Source organism: Falco peregrinus, chromosome 5 (assembly GCF_023634155.1).
Source record: "Falco peregrinus isolate bFalPer1 chromosome 5, bFalPer1.pri, whole genome shotgun sequence".
Classification (NCBI taxonomy): domain Eukaryota; kingdom Metazoa; phylum Chordata; class Aves; order Falconiformes; family Falconidae; genus Falco; species Falco peregrinus.
The window spans coordinates 97,466,959-97,483,423 of NC_073725.1; the positions used below are offsets into that span (position 1 = coordinate 97,466,959).

The following is a 16,465-nucleotide window of genomic DNA, read 5'->3' on the forward strand; positions in this document are numbered from 1 at the left end:
TGGGAATTCCATATTGTACACAAATACACAAGATCTTTTGCCTTTATGAATAATTTTGCAGTGAAGAGAAAGCTTGTTAAAGCTACTTTTGCCTGGTTGTTTGTTGTTGGTTTGTTTTTTTCCATAGTATCAAACTGTCATTTTTTTAGAGATCCTTTATTTTTAATTCAACAGTTTTAATTATTTTCTATCCCAACCGTGCAATTAACAAATGCATAATCATTAAGTTGATTAACACACATTTGAAGATTTAGCTGCATATCGAATGAGGAGGAATGATTATGCAGAACCTTTCAACCCTTGAAGAGTTCTGGTACTTAATAATTAACAGCAATATATGGACTTTTCAACAATACATTTAAATAATGCTGCAGTGAATGCATTTCTTTCCTTGTGCTGTCAACTCAAAGGAATTTACTGACGCATAGGGACATAGTTTTTATTCAGACAAATCCTAGTATTTACTTATACATTCACAATTTCTAGGCTGGGATTTTATGCTTTGCTTCGAAGATGCTCAGCGCTTGTAGACCTTGAGAAAGAGAAGTGTTGACATTAAGCTGCCTGATTCAGAGAGCTGCTGAAAGATGGAGCAGCCCTTAATAAAAGTTAAGCGATTCTGGTGATCTGCTAAAATTACAGCAGTGTACGAGGGCAACAACAGCTTTTCAGGTTGCCCAGAATCAACGTGGGGTTGCACGCTGGGACTTCTCCCTAGCGTCGCTGTCGACAGCCCTGCCCATGTGGTAGTAGGATAGTTTGTCAACCCGAGTGTTCATGCCAAGGAAACTGCTGCCTTGGTAGCTGCAGATTTATAACTGATAATTTTTTTTTTTAAAGTCAAAACCACTAAGAATGCTTCAGCTGCTGACTTTTGAGTAGGGAAGACTTCATAAGCAATTTGTATGCTGCTTCCAAACTGTAACTCTTTAAACTCTTTGACGTTTTGGTCCAAACAAAAACTGGGTTTGGAGTTGAGTCTTTCCAGTCATAGTATTTCATTTGTTACAAATGACATTGTGGAAGAAAGCTGACTCCTGTGGGGTGGGGTGTGTGTGTTTTTTGTTTGGTTTTTTTTTATTCTCACACACTCTGCTTATTAAGAAAGGTCCCAAATATTTTTTTGTGTACTTCAGTTAACTGATCAATAATGAACAAATTTGAATGGTTCTTTATTAGTGCACTTCATCTGCAAACTTATTTCAGCTAATAGGTTGTCAGTGTGTAATGAACCAAAGAGGGTTTTTTTATGCACATTCATATTGATGCTGTTTAAGTTGTTTTATTAATGGAAGGATGTTCTAAGAACAAGAGACTTGGAAGTCAGTAGTCAGTCACAATACTTTTGGCTGCAGAACCAGACAGAGAGAGATGGTGAGGAACAATAAGGAAAAAGCAAGAATATCTTGTAAAGAGTAAAGAAGTGTGCTTCTGATAATTCCTTTAAGAAAACATTTCAGACTGATGTAGGAAGGAGAAACTTATATTTTTTCTAAAGTCACTGATGTGCACATACTGTTTTATGGTTTCTGAATTTAGATTGATCAACGTGGATGCAACTTAGATCTCAGCACACAGGAGAATAAATCATTATGAACTCTTGGGCACTTTTCAAATTAAACTTGTCACTGTAATCGTGCTGTTTATTTTGTAGAAAATCTCCAGTTCATGTAACCTTTAAATGCACATTTACTAAATGTTATGCAGTATCATGGTGCTGCATTACAGCTATTTTAGATACTGTATAAATATGATTAAGAAAACAGAAATAAAGGCAGTAATTATCTAGAGCCAGTGTGCAATTTAATACATAAAAAATAAACAATAATGGTTTACCTTTGCCTTGAAAACATTAACTTCTTATTTTTCTGTGTGGTAATTGTAAATCGCTTGATCAAATTTAGGCAGCAGATCAAATTAAGAAGCTGTATAATCTTTTCTTGAAAATTGATGCCACTCAGGTTGAAGTGAATCCCTTTGGTGAAACTCCAGAAGGGCAAGGTAAGAAATTGAAGGAAACAAATGAATGCATTATAATTCTTTATTTATGCAAACTATAAATTAAATTGCATAGAAGGCTGTAACAACAGCTTTGCATTAATTTCATTTTGTAATGTAATTTAAGCAACATTCATAAATATTCCCATGGCATATTTTACATTTCAATACCTTTTGTTATTTCATCCAAATGCTGGAAGTATTGGCTTCTACATGTTATGCTTGATGAGAAACAGCAATATTTTCTGCTCTTCTGCTCTTTCTACAAAGTTGAGTTTTTCTTAGTTTTGTTTTGGGTTTGTTTTTTTTTTTGTTTGGGTGAGCTTTTTGTTTTTGTTAATGCTGCTAGAATTACTGGGATTGTGTGGAAAGAATCTTGGTTTTTTTATGTTCGCAAAAATAGGTAAGTTAAAATATTAAGTGCATGACTCTGCAGCCTAATAGCAGGAAAAATTCCAGCTGGAACTCACACTTAGCTATGTCCTTTGGGAAGAAAAAGAATAATTGATCTGCTTCCACCATGAATACAGGGCTAAGAAGGTATATGTTAAAAATGAGCTGGGTTAACCTTCACGTCATTCTAGTAGTTCATTTTCCAGCTGAAACCTTTCCTTCCAAAGAGAGGAGGAACTAAAGATACCTGTGGTATATTGAAATAGAGTAGGGCTGATCCAGGTGGATTATAGTTACCACCTTGCTGTTTCATTGGGTGTCAGAACATTTTTATTCATGCATTCACTCCAATAATTTTTCGTGTTCATGCTCTTTCCCTATGTATTTCTTGACTGTGATTTAAATGGATAAAGATGAATTGTGGAGATGAGGGGGAGCTAGCTGAGACTTCAGTGTCAAGGGCTGTGGTTCACAAGCTCTAGTAACTTCCTAGTAGAGGCCCAACCTACAGTATCATTTTGTGATTTGAAAGGAGTCTTTGACATTGGGAAGTGCTGGTGGGTGTTTCTTGAGTATTCTTTATCAATGTTTGTCAATAAAGGCAATTCCAGTTTTTCACCAACTTTTATGCCTACAGATTAAAGCGGAAATCAGAAAATGGAAAGAGAAAGCTTTTACCCGTTTTATCAGACATTAGGAATGTAGCTGCTTAATTGCTCTTCTGGAAACTTTTGGAAAAAGATCAGTGCTCTGTCGGTTAAGAACATAAGTTCTTCATAGGAGTCAGTACCAACTGAAAGAATTAGCATTTTAAAAATACTTTTGATGTACCCATAGCTAGTTCGTAAAATTAGTTTTTAGCTTTTCAGTAAAAATCCATATTTTTGGCTCAGTTGCCAGGAATTCAGAAGCTGAATTGTGGCTAGGAGCTATGCAATCTCTTCCAATTGTCCAACTGTGGTTTCCCCTTATTATTTAAAAATAAAACAAAACAAATGCAAAAGAATTGGCAGGGAATTGTCCACAGCTTAAAAGGAAAATTCTGCTGATAATGAACTCTGAAAAGCTGTAAAAGATGTAAAACAAATCCTGCCCCACCCTGTTTTATTAATGCATATTAAAAGATGGTGTTCTCTGTTATAAAATAGACTCTGAGGCACTAAAATGCCCACTTGTAAAGTAACATTTTAAAAACAAATACAACAAAGAATATCTTTTCTAATGAATTATATGAGGATAATTCAAAGACAATGATAAAAATTATCAAGTATGTTAATATTTTTTTTTTGTTATGAGTTATTTTCAGGTTAAACTAAGTTAGAACTTATTTATGGTTTGAATGTGTCAGTTCTGCTTTGATAGCAGACCTTTTTTGAATTCCTTCTTGGTGGGAGTGTGGAGGTTGGGTTTTCTTGCCCCCAGAAACCTTTAGCTGTCTGGGTAGGGTTTACCTCATGAGAATGATTTCCACCACATGCTTTAACTCTTTTTATTTGAGAATCTGTCGCAGCACGGTGTGCTCAGATTTCCAGCTTGTTTGAAGTACCATACTAATGTGCACATTGAATCAATAGTTTCTGCACTGTAAACCTCACTCAGCTTAATAAATGTAAGTTAAATTCTTAGCAGCTAACTCTAACTCCATTAGTTCTTAGGCAATTTGTGAAATGTGTGTCTCGGGAAAGAAACAAAAAGCCCTGATGTGCACTGGTGTAGTTCTATCGTAGGCTGTACTTGAAATGGAAATGGAAAGTTTACCTTCAGAACCCAACAGTCTGTTGGGTTTCCCCACCATTTAAATAGATCCATTGTCCTCATTAAAACCAGTTGGGAATGAGGTGAGGAGGGCATTCTTGGTTTGTGTTGCACAGTGAAGTTAAAGCAGGATAATGAAATAGAGCCTTGTGATATGAAGTGTCTGGATTTTCAAAGTTCGAGCCACGTGTAACACATGAGACTTTTGACCTTTTGAAGATGAACGGTACCCAGTAGTCCTTTTGCTCAGTTGGGTGTCAGAAATTGGGCCATCGATGACAACTGCCTTCTGTCAGGCAAGGAAAAGAGCTCGAGGTGAGCTTTGTGCGAGGACTAGGCTGTTCTGGTATTCGCACTCGCTGGTTCAAAACTAGTGCAGATGACTAGTATAGAGGCACTTGACTATTCTGTTATTTTGGCAGAGCAAAGGACAGAATCCCCATTTCAATACCTACATCATCTCAGCCGTGCAGTCCTGCAAGGGAGACCTTTTAAGTACATCTCGGGTGTCAGTGAGTGGACACTGTAGACTGGTACAGGCACTGTGAAGGACGTGAGAAGGGCAGAGACAGCGCTGTCAGGTAACAGAAGAGGGGCATCGCTGAGGCGCTGAAGATGATTTGGGCTGGCCTCCGACAGAGGGGAAATTGGTAGACAAGTAGGGGCAAGTGAAGGAGAGAGGACAGTTAGGAATGAGAGGAAACAAAACTGATGGTCCTAAAAGGTCCAGAAGAACCGTGGTGGTTCTAGCTTTGCATTCTTGCTGGAGTGCTGCGAGGTGGACCCGTGGAAAAATTGAACTGATGTGGATAAGCTACTAACTCGGCTTTTCGGGAATGGCTGTGCATATTTAGTGAAGAGGGCTTTATCTAGGGGATTGTAGGAGGTTTTGTGCTGGTTTCTCAGAGGTTTTTCCGCATGTGTTCCGCATCCAGGAAGCTGAGGAGCAGAAACAGAGTGTGTTTCAAGCTGTGAAAGCCATCTCACTAGCAGGAAAACACAGAAGTCTTCCTGTGCTTATTTCTTTTTTGCTAGCAGTTTCTCCAACTGAAATGTCTTAAAGAAAAGATAAAACAAATGGAAGAACACTTGAGTAGCTTAATACAGTTATTTCTAATGATAAAATATAAGTCTCTGTATGAAGACCATTATTCCTGTCAAAGTAACACTTAAAATTGGTTTCTTTCTTGCTGTGTTTTTTACTTGTGTGAATTTTCGTTAGAAAATACATTGTTGTATGTATTTTGTTTTGTTTAGTTCTGTAGCAAATTCTTTGTTAACATTGTTGGGTTAGAAGCCTGTAACTGCACATTTCTTTGGGGTTTTTTTGTTGTGTTTGCTCTCACTGTAAGCTGCTGAATTGGCAGATGACAAAAATCCTACACTGCTGGCAAAACCAGCACAAGTACTCCATCAATATAATTGTTGGAGCTTTCTTTGATATTTGTTTAGAAGAAAATTCCATTTGTATAATTTATCATGCATGTAACAATGTGCTTTTGATGGTGAAAATAGTTTGATAAATATTAATAGATGTTTTTCCTGCTACTTTGTACAACGTGGCCTTTGTTAAAGATGCATGTTCTGTAGAAAAGAGGTTCTATTAATGTGACATTGAAGACGTTTGTGTCTAAGGTAAACAGAGCTCTGAATCTGCAGTTTTACTCTACCTTTGAGTTGTTTTAGCCATTTAAGGAACTGAAAGCTTGGAGAAGAGAAATAGTACAGGTCTTAGTTCATTGTTTAAAAAAAAAAAAAAAAAGCAGCTCTAGTACAGTAGAAGCATATTATGAACTTCAGATTTTTCTCCTTTTGGCAGATTCCCACATGATGGTTGACCAGGTAAGATGTAGACTCTTCCAAGAGACATTTATTATGCACAGACACTCATGAATAGTTTTTTGAAACTGCAGTCACTGAATGAAATTTGTTCCTGTTTTAATTTAATCTGATGTTGGCTACAAATCAAATATTCAAAAAAATAAAACAAACAAAAAACCCACCACACACAAAAAAAACCCCCAAAAAACCCAAACACAAAAACCACAACCCAAAACCAGGGAAACCCCAGCAACATTAGAAAACCGAAACACAAAAACCCTGTGCAATTGAGACTCTCCTATTTGTGTAAATGTTTTGTTTGCTGTTTGCTTAGATATTTTCTCCTATATTAAAAAAGAGAGATAAGCATTTGTCCACCAAGAAAGGTAGTGTTATTAGTTATTTTAATTGATAGGTATCAATGTCAAGGACTAAAAATTGTCTTTTTAATTGTAATTGACCTCTAGTTGCAGAGACATATACAGTCCTCAGGAGTATGTGTACACATACCATGTACGTGTGCACATGGCAATATGAATCAAAACACAGCAGAAAATAAAACTGTTGTATTTTTATGGAAGCAGCATTTAAAGGCACTTAAATCTGACTTGTTTGCATTGAGAACCCAATTCTATTTCAGTCAGTAATTATAATCTGGGTATAGTACAAGCCAAATTACTTAAATAGTGAAATAAGCATATACTCTTACATTTACTTAGACCATTTTAATCTAATGAGGTGTTTGCCTATGCAAACCCATAGAAATAATGAGTCAGTAAATAGGCAAATAACCAGCTCAGTCTACATGTGTTTTTGTTACTGGTGGTTTTATGTCTACTAGCTAGTATCTATTATTTAATATAGTCAGGTTTAGCTACTTCTTGATTTGTTTTTACAACCATAGAGGATGTTGAAACTTCTCATCAATGTCCTATTTACTCTTCAAATTTTCTTTATTTAAAAGTCATCTTTTGATCATTTTTAACATACATTGGAGAAAAGCTGTGTTAATTCAGATCTTCAGGGAAATAATGTGTGTATAGCTAACGTTATAAATTAAAAATATGGCTAAGGAAAGCATTTTGTATGGTTCAGCTATAAATGACTACATCTTACCAAACATTGCTTTGGATTGCTAACCTCTTACTTGTCATATCTGCCATGCTTTCAAAACACTGAAAGTAGATTCTCTTATGATATTACTGCAGACCACCCATCCAAATCATAAAATCTAAAAAAAATTATGGGAATTTTGTTTAAAGCAAACACAGAAGATCATCCTGTGACAAGGGCATGTGACTGTAATATGGAGATGCTTGCTGTACCTTTTCTCCGTATAGGATTTAAGGAAAACTTGCCCTTCTCTACTGGACTCAACACTAGAACTTCAGCTGATCATGTTGGAAGCAGCATCAGTCCCCAAGCAACCTTCTCCCGCTCCCTGCTATACTAGTCGTAGTATTTCAGACGTTTTGACTTAACTGTAATCTCTAAATGCCTATATGTTGTTATGTCGCTTTTTTTTTTGTAGTTGTTTGTTTTGATGCCAAGATAAACTTTGATGACAATGCAGAATTTAGGCAAAAAGAAATATTTGCCATGGATGACAAGTCTGAAAATGAGCCTATAGAGAATGAAGCTGCCAAATATGACTTAAAATATATAGGACTGGATGGAAATATTGCTTGCTTTGGTAAGAACAAATAAAAAAGAACATTTGAAGACCAATTCATCCTTGTTCAGTGTTATAGACTTTGTTTACACTCTGACATTCAATCTACCCTTGACAGTATTTTAGTCTGTTTTGCTGAGATTGTCTGTCCTTCCACAGGTTCTTGCAGGAATGAAACTAAAATTGTGTTGAAACAGTGATGAAGGCCACAGCAGACAGGAAGGCATGTGTGGTGTCAGAGACACTGCAGGCTAAGGGAGAAGCCTGCAGGGGTTCTACGTTCTGAGTTTTTAAGCTGATGCAGTTGGTCTTCCCAGTAATTAAAACAAGAAAAGTCATCAAAATGTGATCATTAATTTAAAAAAATGAGACTGTTACTTAAAAGACACTGCAAAAGTGTGTGTGTAAAAACATGGTATTCCCACTTACAGTTGAATGTTGAACTCCATTTCCCTTTAAGGAAAGCTGCTAAAGAAGCAGCTTGGTTGTTAAGAGGAAAATAACATCTTTTTATTTTCCTGAAGTTTCTGTAAAACATAAATTACTCTTCTGTTTAGAAGAGATAAGTAAAAAAGTCAGCTATGCTCTAAATAATTCTCATTTTGTACAGATTCTTTTTGCCAGTACATTTTATTATAAATCTAATTGAATTAGGCATTTTATCTAAGCTTGGTGAGAAAACGTCCAGGATTTTCATTGCTTAGACGTGTACTCTAACCACAACTCTAGAAGACACTGATAATGTGTTGCAGTTGATTCAGTAAGTGTCAGTGAGACTTTAATTTCAATGTAAAAAAAACCAAACCAACAAACCAAACCAAACAAACAAAAATTGCAAAAAAAACCCCACCCAAACCCCCAAACAATAATTGGCAGCACTACATTATGTTTTTTAGTATTAGGTATATTGCTGTCAAATTACAGGTGACACAGAAACCTTGCTTTGTCCAGCACAAGCAACTTTATGGGGACTGATAATTCTCATGTACTTTTCCTCACTTAGAAAATATTCATGCCCATGGGAATGCTTCTGGTTTTGTGCAAATGCAAAATAAAAGGCAGTTTCAGGAGCATCTGATATCTGTCTCCAAAATTTAGTTGTCTGTTTTACAGTGATTTAAAGCATCATCTATTCCTATCAGAATGATGGGAGGCTGAAGGAGTCAATTTGTCCTTCACATCTCATGATGCAATCACTATTCCCAGAAGATTTTGTCATCTTTTTTCTTTTCTTTAAAAAAAAAAAAAAATCAGAAGGTTTTGCATTTCCACAATTACCATGCTTAATGGGAGGTGCACATCTAAGTCCTAAAATTGTTACAGTCATAAAGAACTCTTGGTGTGTGTACGCCAGATTTTGAATTAATTGTTGCATTGGATATCCTTCAGTAGGTACTGCCCTATTTAGAAATAGGCATTTATTTAATGTTTTGAGCCATGTTATGTGGTTGTGCTGGTACATTTTAAGCCTTTTCACAAATCTTATATAATTTTATGTGAAATATAAGCACTTGATGTTTACAATTACAGTCAATGGAGCTGGACTTGCAATGGCAACATGTGATATAATATCCTTGAATGGTGGAAAGCCAGCCAACTTCTTGGATCTTGGTGGAGGTGTGAAAGAAGCACAAGTATATCAAGCATTCAAGCTGCTGACTGCTGATCCGAAGGTAAAAAATGTTGGGTTTGGACCAGAAGCTTCCCCATACAGTCATATAGCTGTGTTACAGGGCTGTGGATGGTATGCTGAAAAACACAGATAATGCTGTGAATACTGAGGGGTCAACTGGGAGGAAAATGATTTCACTGTGAACCACGGGATTGACTTTTCAGTTCCTGCTGCACTCTTCAGGTTTGCTGGTCAGTCTTGAATGAGTACTTTCTCAAGGCAGTTGAGCACAGAAGTGCAGATGTGGGAATGCTGGGCATTGCAGTGCTGAACTTTGAAAATCTAGTTCCTAAAGAGGAATTTGTGAGAAGATTTAGATACTTAAAATTATCATTTGTAATGGTATTTTAGTGCCATAGTACAGTGAGAAGAAAAATGGGAATTAAGCTAATAGCTAATTCTAAAGGCTGATTTGTACTCTTTTAAGCTCAAAATTTCTAGAATGTCTGATTCTGCACTGCAGGATAGTCTGTGTTTAATTAACATTCACAGGCTGGAATCATAGTCTGGTATGTTCCAACACTTCCTTTTGCAGATGGAGGTGCAGTTGCTCTTTTCTTTTTGAACAACAGAAGACGTTAGTCTGTGTGTATTGAGTAGAAGTTATTTCTAGAGATGCATGTTAGCGTGATGAGGTCATTGGTCCCCTTTGCAGACAGGAGTATCTGCTGAGAGAATATTGATCGGGCGTAGGCATTGGAACAGTGCCACCTGACCATCCCTGCCAACGCAGAGTTATGCTTCTGTGTGTAGCCAGAACTTAAGCTGCTGTAGATTATTTTTTTTTACTAATGAAAGTATGTCAAAGGGTTTTGATCATCCTTCCATCTGCACCTAAGCATCTCTGCTGAAATACTAGTTTCAACATTTTGCTTCTTTTTGTGGATCTGGCTTTATCTCCTTTATCTTTCTGTGCTTCCATCCATTTGCCTCATGTTCATTGTCTGAGATATTAGCTCCTCTAAATACCACCTTCCTGTGAAAATTACATCGCCGTAATTGTATACCCTGTGCAGCAGTACGTGACAAAATGTTGTGATTTTTCAAATAGAAGTGGGTATTATTTGCAGTAAAATTTCGAGGCAAGATCAGAAAGAAAATTTACAGTACAAAATAAGCACAGGTAGAATTCCTATTGTAAACTCTTTGCAGTTGTAAATTTCCTTGCATCTTTTTAAGGCATGAGGTACTTTGATGGCTGAACTGTACTAGACAGAGTAATCTGCAATATCTAAAACATTCTTCCTGGATATTATTGCCCTCACATAGACCTGGGTCCTGCTGACCTTTTGTTTGTAGAGGTCTAGGTTTATGTTCTTCCCAAGACCCAGAGGAGGAGAACTAGTTGTCTCCTTCTACTTAGCAATCTTACAACCTTTAAGTCATTGATGTGCCAAAAAGAACACAGACCTGGAGAAGTAGAGAAGCAAGATATCTTGCCTGGGGCAGAAGAGAGGCAGGGTGAAATCTGAGATTCATGCTAGAAAACCTAATAGTTTCCTTCATTGTCTGATGCTGGTAGACATTGTTATGCTTGTCTTCATTTGTGTGAGTTTTAGCTATTCTCAGGACATTACATGAAGATTTGTTTGCACATGTTTGAGTTGTTCTGCAGGGCGTGCTTTGTATGATGATCAAGGTTTGGCTGAGATGTAATTTAGTTCTGAAACTTGTGTTAGTGGTGGAGAAGCAGGTGCAGTAAAGTCTTAGATACACAACTTAGCTGATGATTATTACTATGCTAAATAGGTTCTTCTGTCTGCTACAGCACAAACAGCAGGTATTAATTTTGGTGATGAAGCTTACTGAGTTTAAACAATTTTAAAACAAAAAGGCATTTCGGTAACTCTCAGCTATATAACGTCTGCATGCCCAACATTTCACTTGTAAATGTATCCTCTTTCTGTTATATATTCTGCTTATATATTACTGCTCAACACTAGCTGCGTACACCAGGGCTGGTGGAAGCTATGCTAATTGAGACAGTGGGGTAAAGTAAAAGGTAGCACGGAAAGGACCTGAAACAGTCATTTATGCTTGTGTCTATGCACCATTCCTGGCTTTGACTGGCTGAAGATGCAGGAGTCTTTAGCCTAAATGCAGCAAAACTCGTTCCTCATTGATTTGTTTTGTCCTCACTTGCTTTTGAAAGCTTTTTCTGATCTTTTCTTCATTCACAGGAAGAGTCACAGAACAGCTCCATTGCATTTCTCTTTTGCCCATTCTCTCTATTGCACTCCAGGAAAAAAAGGAAGGATGACTGCTTAGAGTCCTGCTAGACTCTGTCATCTGGTATGGTGCAGGGGAAAGAGGGTGCTCCTCAAAGCTACATGATCCAGGGAATATAGTCCATAGCAAACCTGGATGCTTGTGCGTAAGTTACAGCATTGTTGGCCACAGACGTTGTGTTTTTGTCGAGATTAAATGCTGTCGCACATTTTTAAATTAGCATTAGTTCTTTTGAGCCTAGCCCTGCTCATGACCAGTCATACCACAGCTCTTATCCCCGAGAGGCTTGCCACGTTTCAGTGAGTCACTTCTGAACTGTTTCTTAGCCCTTTCAGTTTGACTGGGTTTGCCTTTGCTTTATGTCACTGTGACCATCAGCAATACTGTTTCAGTTCAATGCAGCATCAGGTGAAAAAACTCCTAACAGTAACTGATGAATATGTATGAGATTAAGTTAAGATTAGGGAAGATATACTGATATCTCAGTACATAATAGTAGACTCTTAAAAGCCCTGGTAGTTATATCAGACTAACAGCAAAGCCCTTATTTTTCTAACTGCTCTGCAGTTGAATATTAGTAGAAGTTTACTAGCTATTAAAAAAAAAAATAGTATTCTGGGTTTATTTCATTCTGTTCAGAAAAAATAGTAAATGTCTGTTATTTCCTCTCCTGGTACACCACATCTATTAGCTCACTACTAAACAGTAAGATAATTGAATGAATCCTCTCTTTTCTTAACTAATAGTAGGCTTGTGATCCCCAGAGTCACTGCGGCTAATGCAACATTCACTGTTCTTATCTAGTCAGTCAATTCCCTCTAACCTTTAACCTGATTCCCACCTTGTTTGAGAAGATAAAATTTTGCTCTTAGGAACTTGAGGGGCAATTAATTGTTGTAAATGTCTCCAAACAACATTGAGCCTCTGAGGAAGACTGAGCAAACAAAAAAAAAGTACTCTGTGGGGCTGTAACATGGAGAAGCACTGTCTTCTAGCTGCACTGAAACGTGGCACTGGCAGTGTTAAGGGCAGTGCAAGAGAAGAAATCTTCCAGAAATAAACGTTCAACTGCACTTGGAAATAGATCTCTTTCTTTAGTTGTCTTTAAAACATCTGTTTTGTTACAGCAAGAAACTACAGGTATGTCATGATTTGATGTAGTGAAGCTGGGGATATTGTTTTTGGGAAAAATTAAGATCTTGGCTGGTTTGCTGCTGGTTTAATCTGTCTGTTGGCAGTGTCTATAATTCTTTAAAAAAAAAAAAAAAAGTTTGTCTTTTGGTTTGTTGGGGTTTTTTGTTGCAAAAGGTTACCCACCAGCTTTAGGATGGAAATGCTGTCTCTGAAGTCAGTGACCCTTTTATACCCTGCTGGTCTTGTTTGCAGTCTGCCATATCCAATACTTCCCAGGTCAGACAGGTCATTGCAGTGGTTCTGAATTCCTTTCTTTTCACTGTCTAAATTCCAGAGGTTTTTTTCTTGTTTTTTTTTATTTTGTTATTTTCTTTGTCCTCCTATCTGCCTGTCTTGTCTCTATGAGTTTGTGCCATGCATCTGCATTGGCAGAAAATGAACTGTCTTCCCTCTTTTCAGGTAGTAACAGGAAAGGGGAAGATGGCTCAGTTCTGGGTGTTCAGGGTGCTGGGAGGAACTGCAGGAGCTTCGTTGCTCCTCTCTGTCCCACAGTCAAGTAGAAGAGGTTTGTTTCCATCAGCATTTCAGAGGTTCTGAGTGATGCCGGGCTGTCCCCTGCCTCACCCCCGAGTACTCTCGCATACTTACCAAGCTGAGCAGATGCTTGTTTTTATTCATGCTGAAGACCTGAACTGTTGTACTTACCATATGATGATGGTTTGCAGGATTCAACAAGGTTTTGGAAAAGCTAGAGCTGGAAAAAAACAGTCTTGTCAATAAATGTGCTCTCCAGGGCACTGCAGCTCGGTTGCCATCTCTGCCCTCTGCTGTGGCCTGCAGTTGTCCAGCATATCTGACACTCCTGAATTCATGCAGGTTTCTCTCTCAGCTTTTTTATCCACACTGCAGAGGCAGTCAACATCAAGTTTGAGATGTCAGGCTGGCTGGCTCCTCTCCAGGCTGCGGCTGCTGCCGTGCCAGAGCTATTCCCTGGGGAAACCCGTGATCCCACAGGGTCGGCACTGGGCATGGGGGCAGCTCCGGGCAGCCCCCGCCACCAGCCCTCCCCCCCCCGAGCATGCCCAGTACAATAGCAAACTAAGCTGTGAGCAGGTTTGTTTTACCATTGACCAGCTCTAGTCCCAAACGGAACAGTTGACTCCTACTAGAAAGTATCCCTGAAATACATACAGGCAGTTAAAGGCCAAGTTTGTTGTTTGTTCTTGTTCTCCTTCTCCCCCCCAAGCTCCTCTGACAGCCTTTTTTGAAGCCTGTCATTGATATGACTACAGACTTATCAAATCAATTGATGTTAACAAGTGTTTGCTTGTCACTTAAGCAAAATACTATTGACAGATTGACAAACATTGCTCTGGAAAAAATACTCTATATCGACATCTGTTAACTCATATCTAGGGAATAATTCATATCAAACATGCACACAACTTAATTTGGTTTGTTCCTTTAGCTATTTCTTAGTCCATATTCAAATTATTGTTGTATTAATATGGAATAGGCATTCTTATGCCTGTCACTTTGCTTTGCCTGTTTGCTTCTGTCACATACATCTCCCTGTACGCCTCGGTGATGGGAAAAGCAATGGCACTGATGTGCCTTGCCATTAAGCTGCGTGTGAAGCTGAGGTCTTGGGGCTTCTATTTTCCAGGCATCTAAGAAAGCGAGCACAATTCGGAAAGATGATATCATTAAATCATAATTTTGCAATTTGCGTATTTTCCAGTTGTGCTTGGTGTGAAAGTAATACAGTTTATTCATTCTTATTATATAAGACAGTTTTATCACCAGTTTATCCTTTTGGCTTGAGGGATTTTTAGTATTACTTTTCCTAAAGTTGCAGTCCGTTATGTGGCAACAGAAGGGATAATGTTAAACTAAGAGGAAAGATTCGGGATACTCTTTCCTCAGATTTTAGAAATAAAAATAAGGTTGTCCTGTATAATTTATTTGGCCTTTATTTTAGGTGAATTAATTCAGAATTGGGTGAGCTAGTTCAGTTAAGACAGTTCAGAAAGTCTGCAAACATTCCGGCCATTTGGAGTGCAGTAGCTATATCAGTGTGTTACTGGACTGTTTGCTCTCACTCTGCAACTTTAAACAAGGGCCTACTCCCAGTTTTAGCAGGAAAAGACTTTTCAGTGTGGTTTCTAAATCGGCTTGACTATATAGCTGAGGGTTTTGTCCTGGAAGTTGTGCAAAAATCTCTTATTCAGTGAGTCTGTGCCTGGTGTTGTGACTGTTGGGTTACAAGCTTCAGCCAAAAAAAAAGGGGGTTGGCAAGTAAGTTTCTTAGGAGTTGCCAGGTGCCCATTCTGTTCCCAGCCAGTTATTCACTGCACCCTGCCCGCTGAGGCATCATTTCAAACAGTCTGGAAGAAAAGAGAGTGGAAGAAGAAAAGGGGAATGATGTTGCATGGTGTTCCTGATCCAGGGTTGGGCACTGAGACATTATAGCCACATCAAATAAAAATAATGCTGGCAGCCGAGTTGTGAGTGCAGGCAGTTTGCACAGCTATTTAATGGGATCTGCAGAATGTCTGTTGTGGTACTAGTCATGCCAGTCAGCCAAGCCTATCAAGTGTCTTGACTAAGAGGAAGAGAACATGAAAGGCAACATCCAGAAAGAAAGAACCTACTTTGATTTTCTTTTAGGGCTGCCTTTACCCCATGATGAGAATGGTTATTATTGCTGTTAGTTATGGAATTTTATGTGTGGAGTGAGAGGAGGATGCTTTGGAGGGTGGGAAGGGGACTGTTAAGCTTTAAAAGTCATAAATATAAAATAGTGTGTAGAGGTTTCAAAATTAATTTAAAAAAAAAGCCACCACAGAATGGCCACACTTGCTGTGATGGTGAGGTTTATCTAGTCAGAGCATAGGCTGGTTGTGGATAGTTCATCATGCATTTTCTGTATTTAACAGACTAATTGTCAGTAGTGGGTTTCTCAGTTCACATTGCAATAATGTGAAACCATAAATCAGTAGGATCAGTTAACCTTCTCTATCACACATGCAGCCAATGTGAGTGTGTGTACAATGGTGAAGAAAAAAATGAAATGTAAATAGTGTTCAGTTATGGACATATAATAGAGTGTTAGCACTGGACTTGTTTGAATTGTCAGATTGCATGTCATTTTAGATAATGCAGAGGAACCCTATTCTTACATAGTCATTAGAAATCTTTTTGCTTTCTCATTCAAATATCACGTACCCTTTACACACTTCATTACCCAGTTCTTCTTTACACAGCATGAAAAGTCTTTATGCCTTGTGTGTTTTTCTGATTCACACAAGAGGTTGAAGCATCATATGCTGTTTTGAGTACTCTAAAAGCTGTAGCTGAGTTATTGTAGTGAGAAATATCTGTGTGTGATGGTATACTGTTCCATGAGTGCTAACTGCTGGTCCAGTGCTCACACCTCCGCTTAGCCTTTATAGCTCCAGCTGGGTATCTGAAGATGGTGGCACTTGAATTTAGTGGATGCTTTTGAAAGTTCAGGCTTTGACTGCTCTGTTTTCCCCCCTCTGTGTGAACTGCGGGTCATAATACTCATCTACCATAGATGACTGCTGTCAACACTGATCAAAAATTATATAGTCCATCAAAGAAATTAAGTGCTATGGAAATTATAAGTTATCAATGCTCCTTTACTACTTATTACAAAGCCTTATCCTACTGGCAGTTTTGTACTCGGCATTGTTTTCATAGAAGTGAAATACTAAATTTTTTAAAAGAAAGTCATAATCAATATACCTGTTGGTTTTGTCATGCAA

The 16,465-nt window shown here is 38.0% G+C and overlaps 1 protein-coding gene across 1 annotated transcript in view; it reads left to right on the forward strand.

The window, feature by feature from the left end:
* The window catches only part of SUCLG2 (succinate-CoA ligase GDP-forming subunit beta), a 131,686-nt gene that overhangs the window by 67,333 nt on the left and 47,888 nt on the right, over positions 1–16,465 (forward strand). The window contains exons 7-9 of the mRNA XM_055804447.1: positions 1,905–2,001; positions 7,499–7,660; positions 9,170–9,312. Coding sequence (XP_055660422.1) covers positions 1,905–2,001; positions 7,499–7,660; positions 9,170–9,312 — 402 coding nt within the window. The remainder of the gene's footprint in view (positions 1–1,904; positions 2,002–7,498; positions 7,661–9,169; positions 9,313–16,465) is intronic.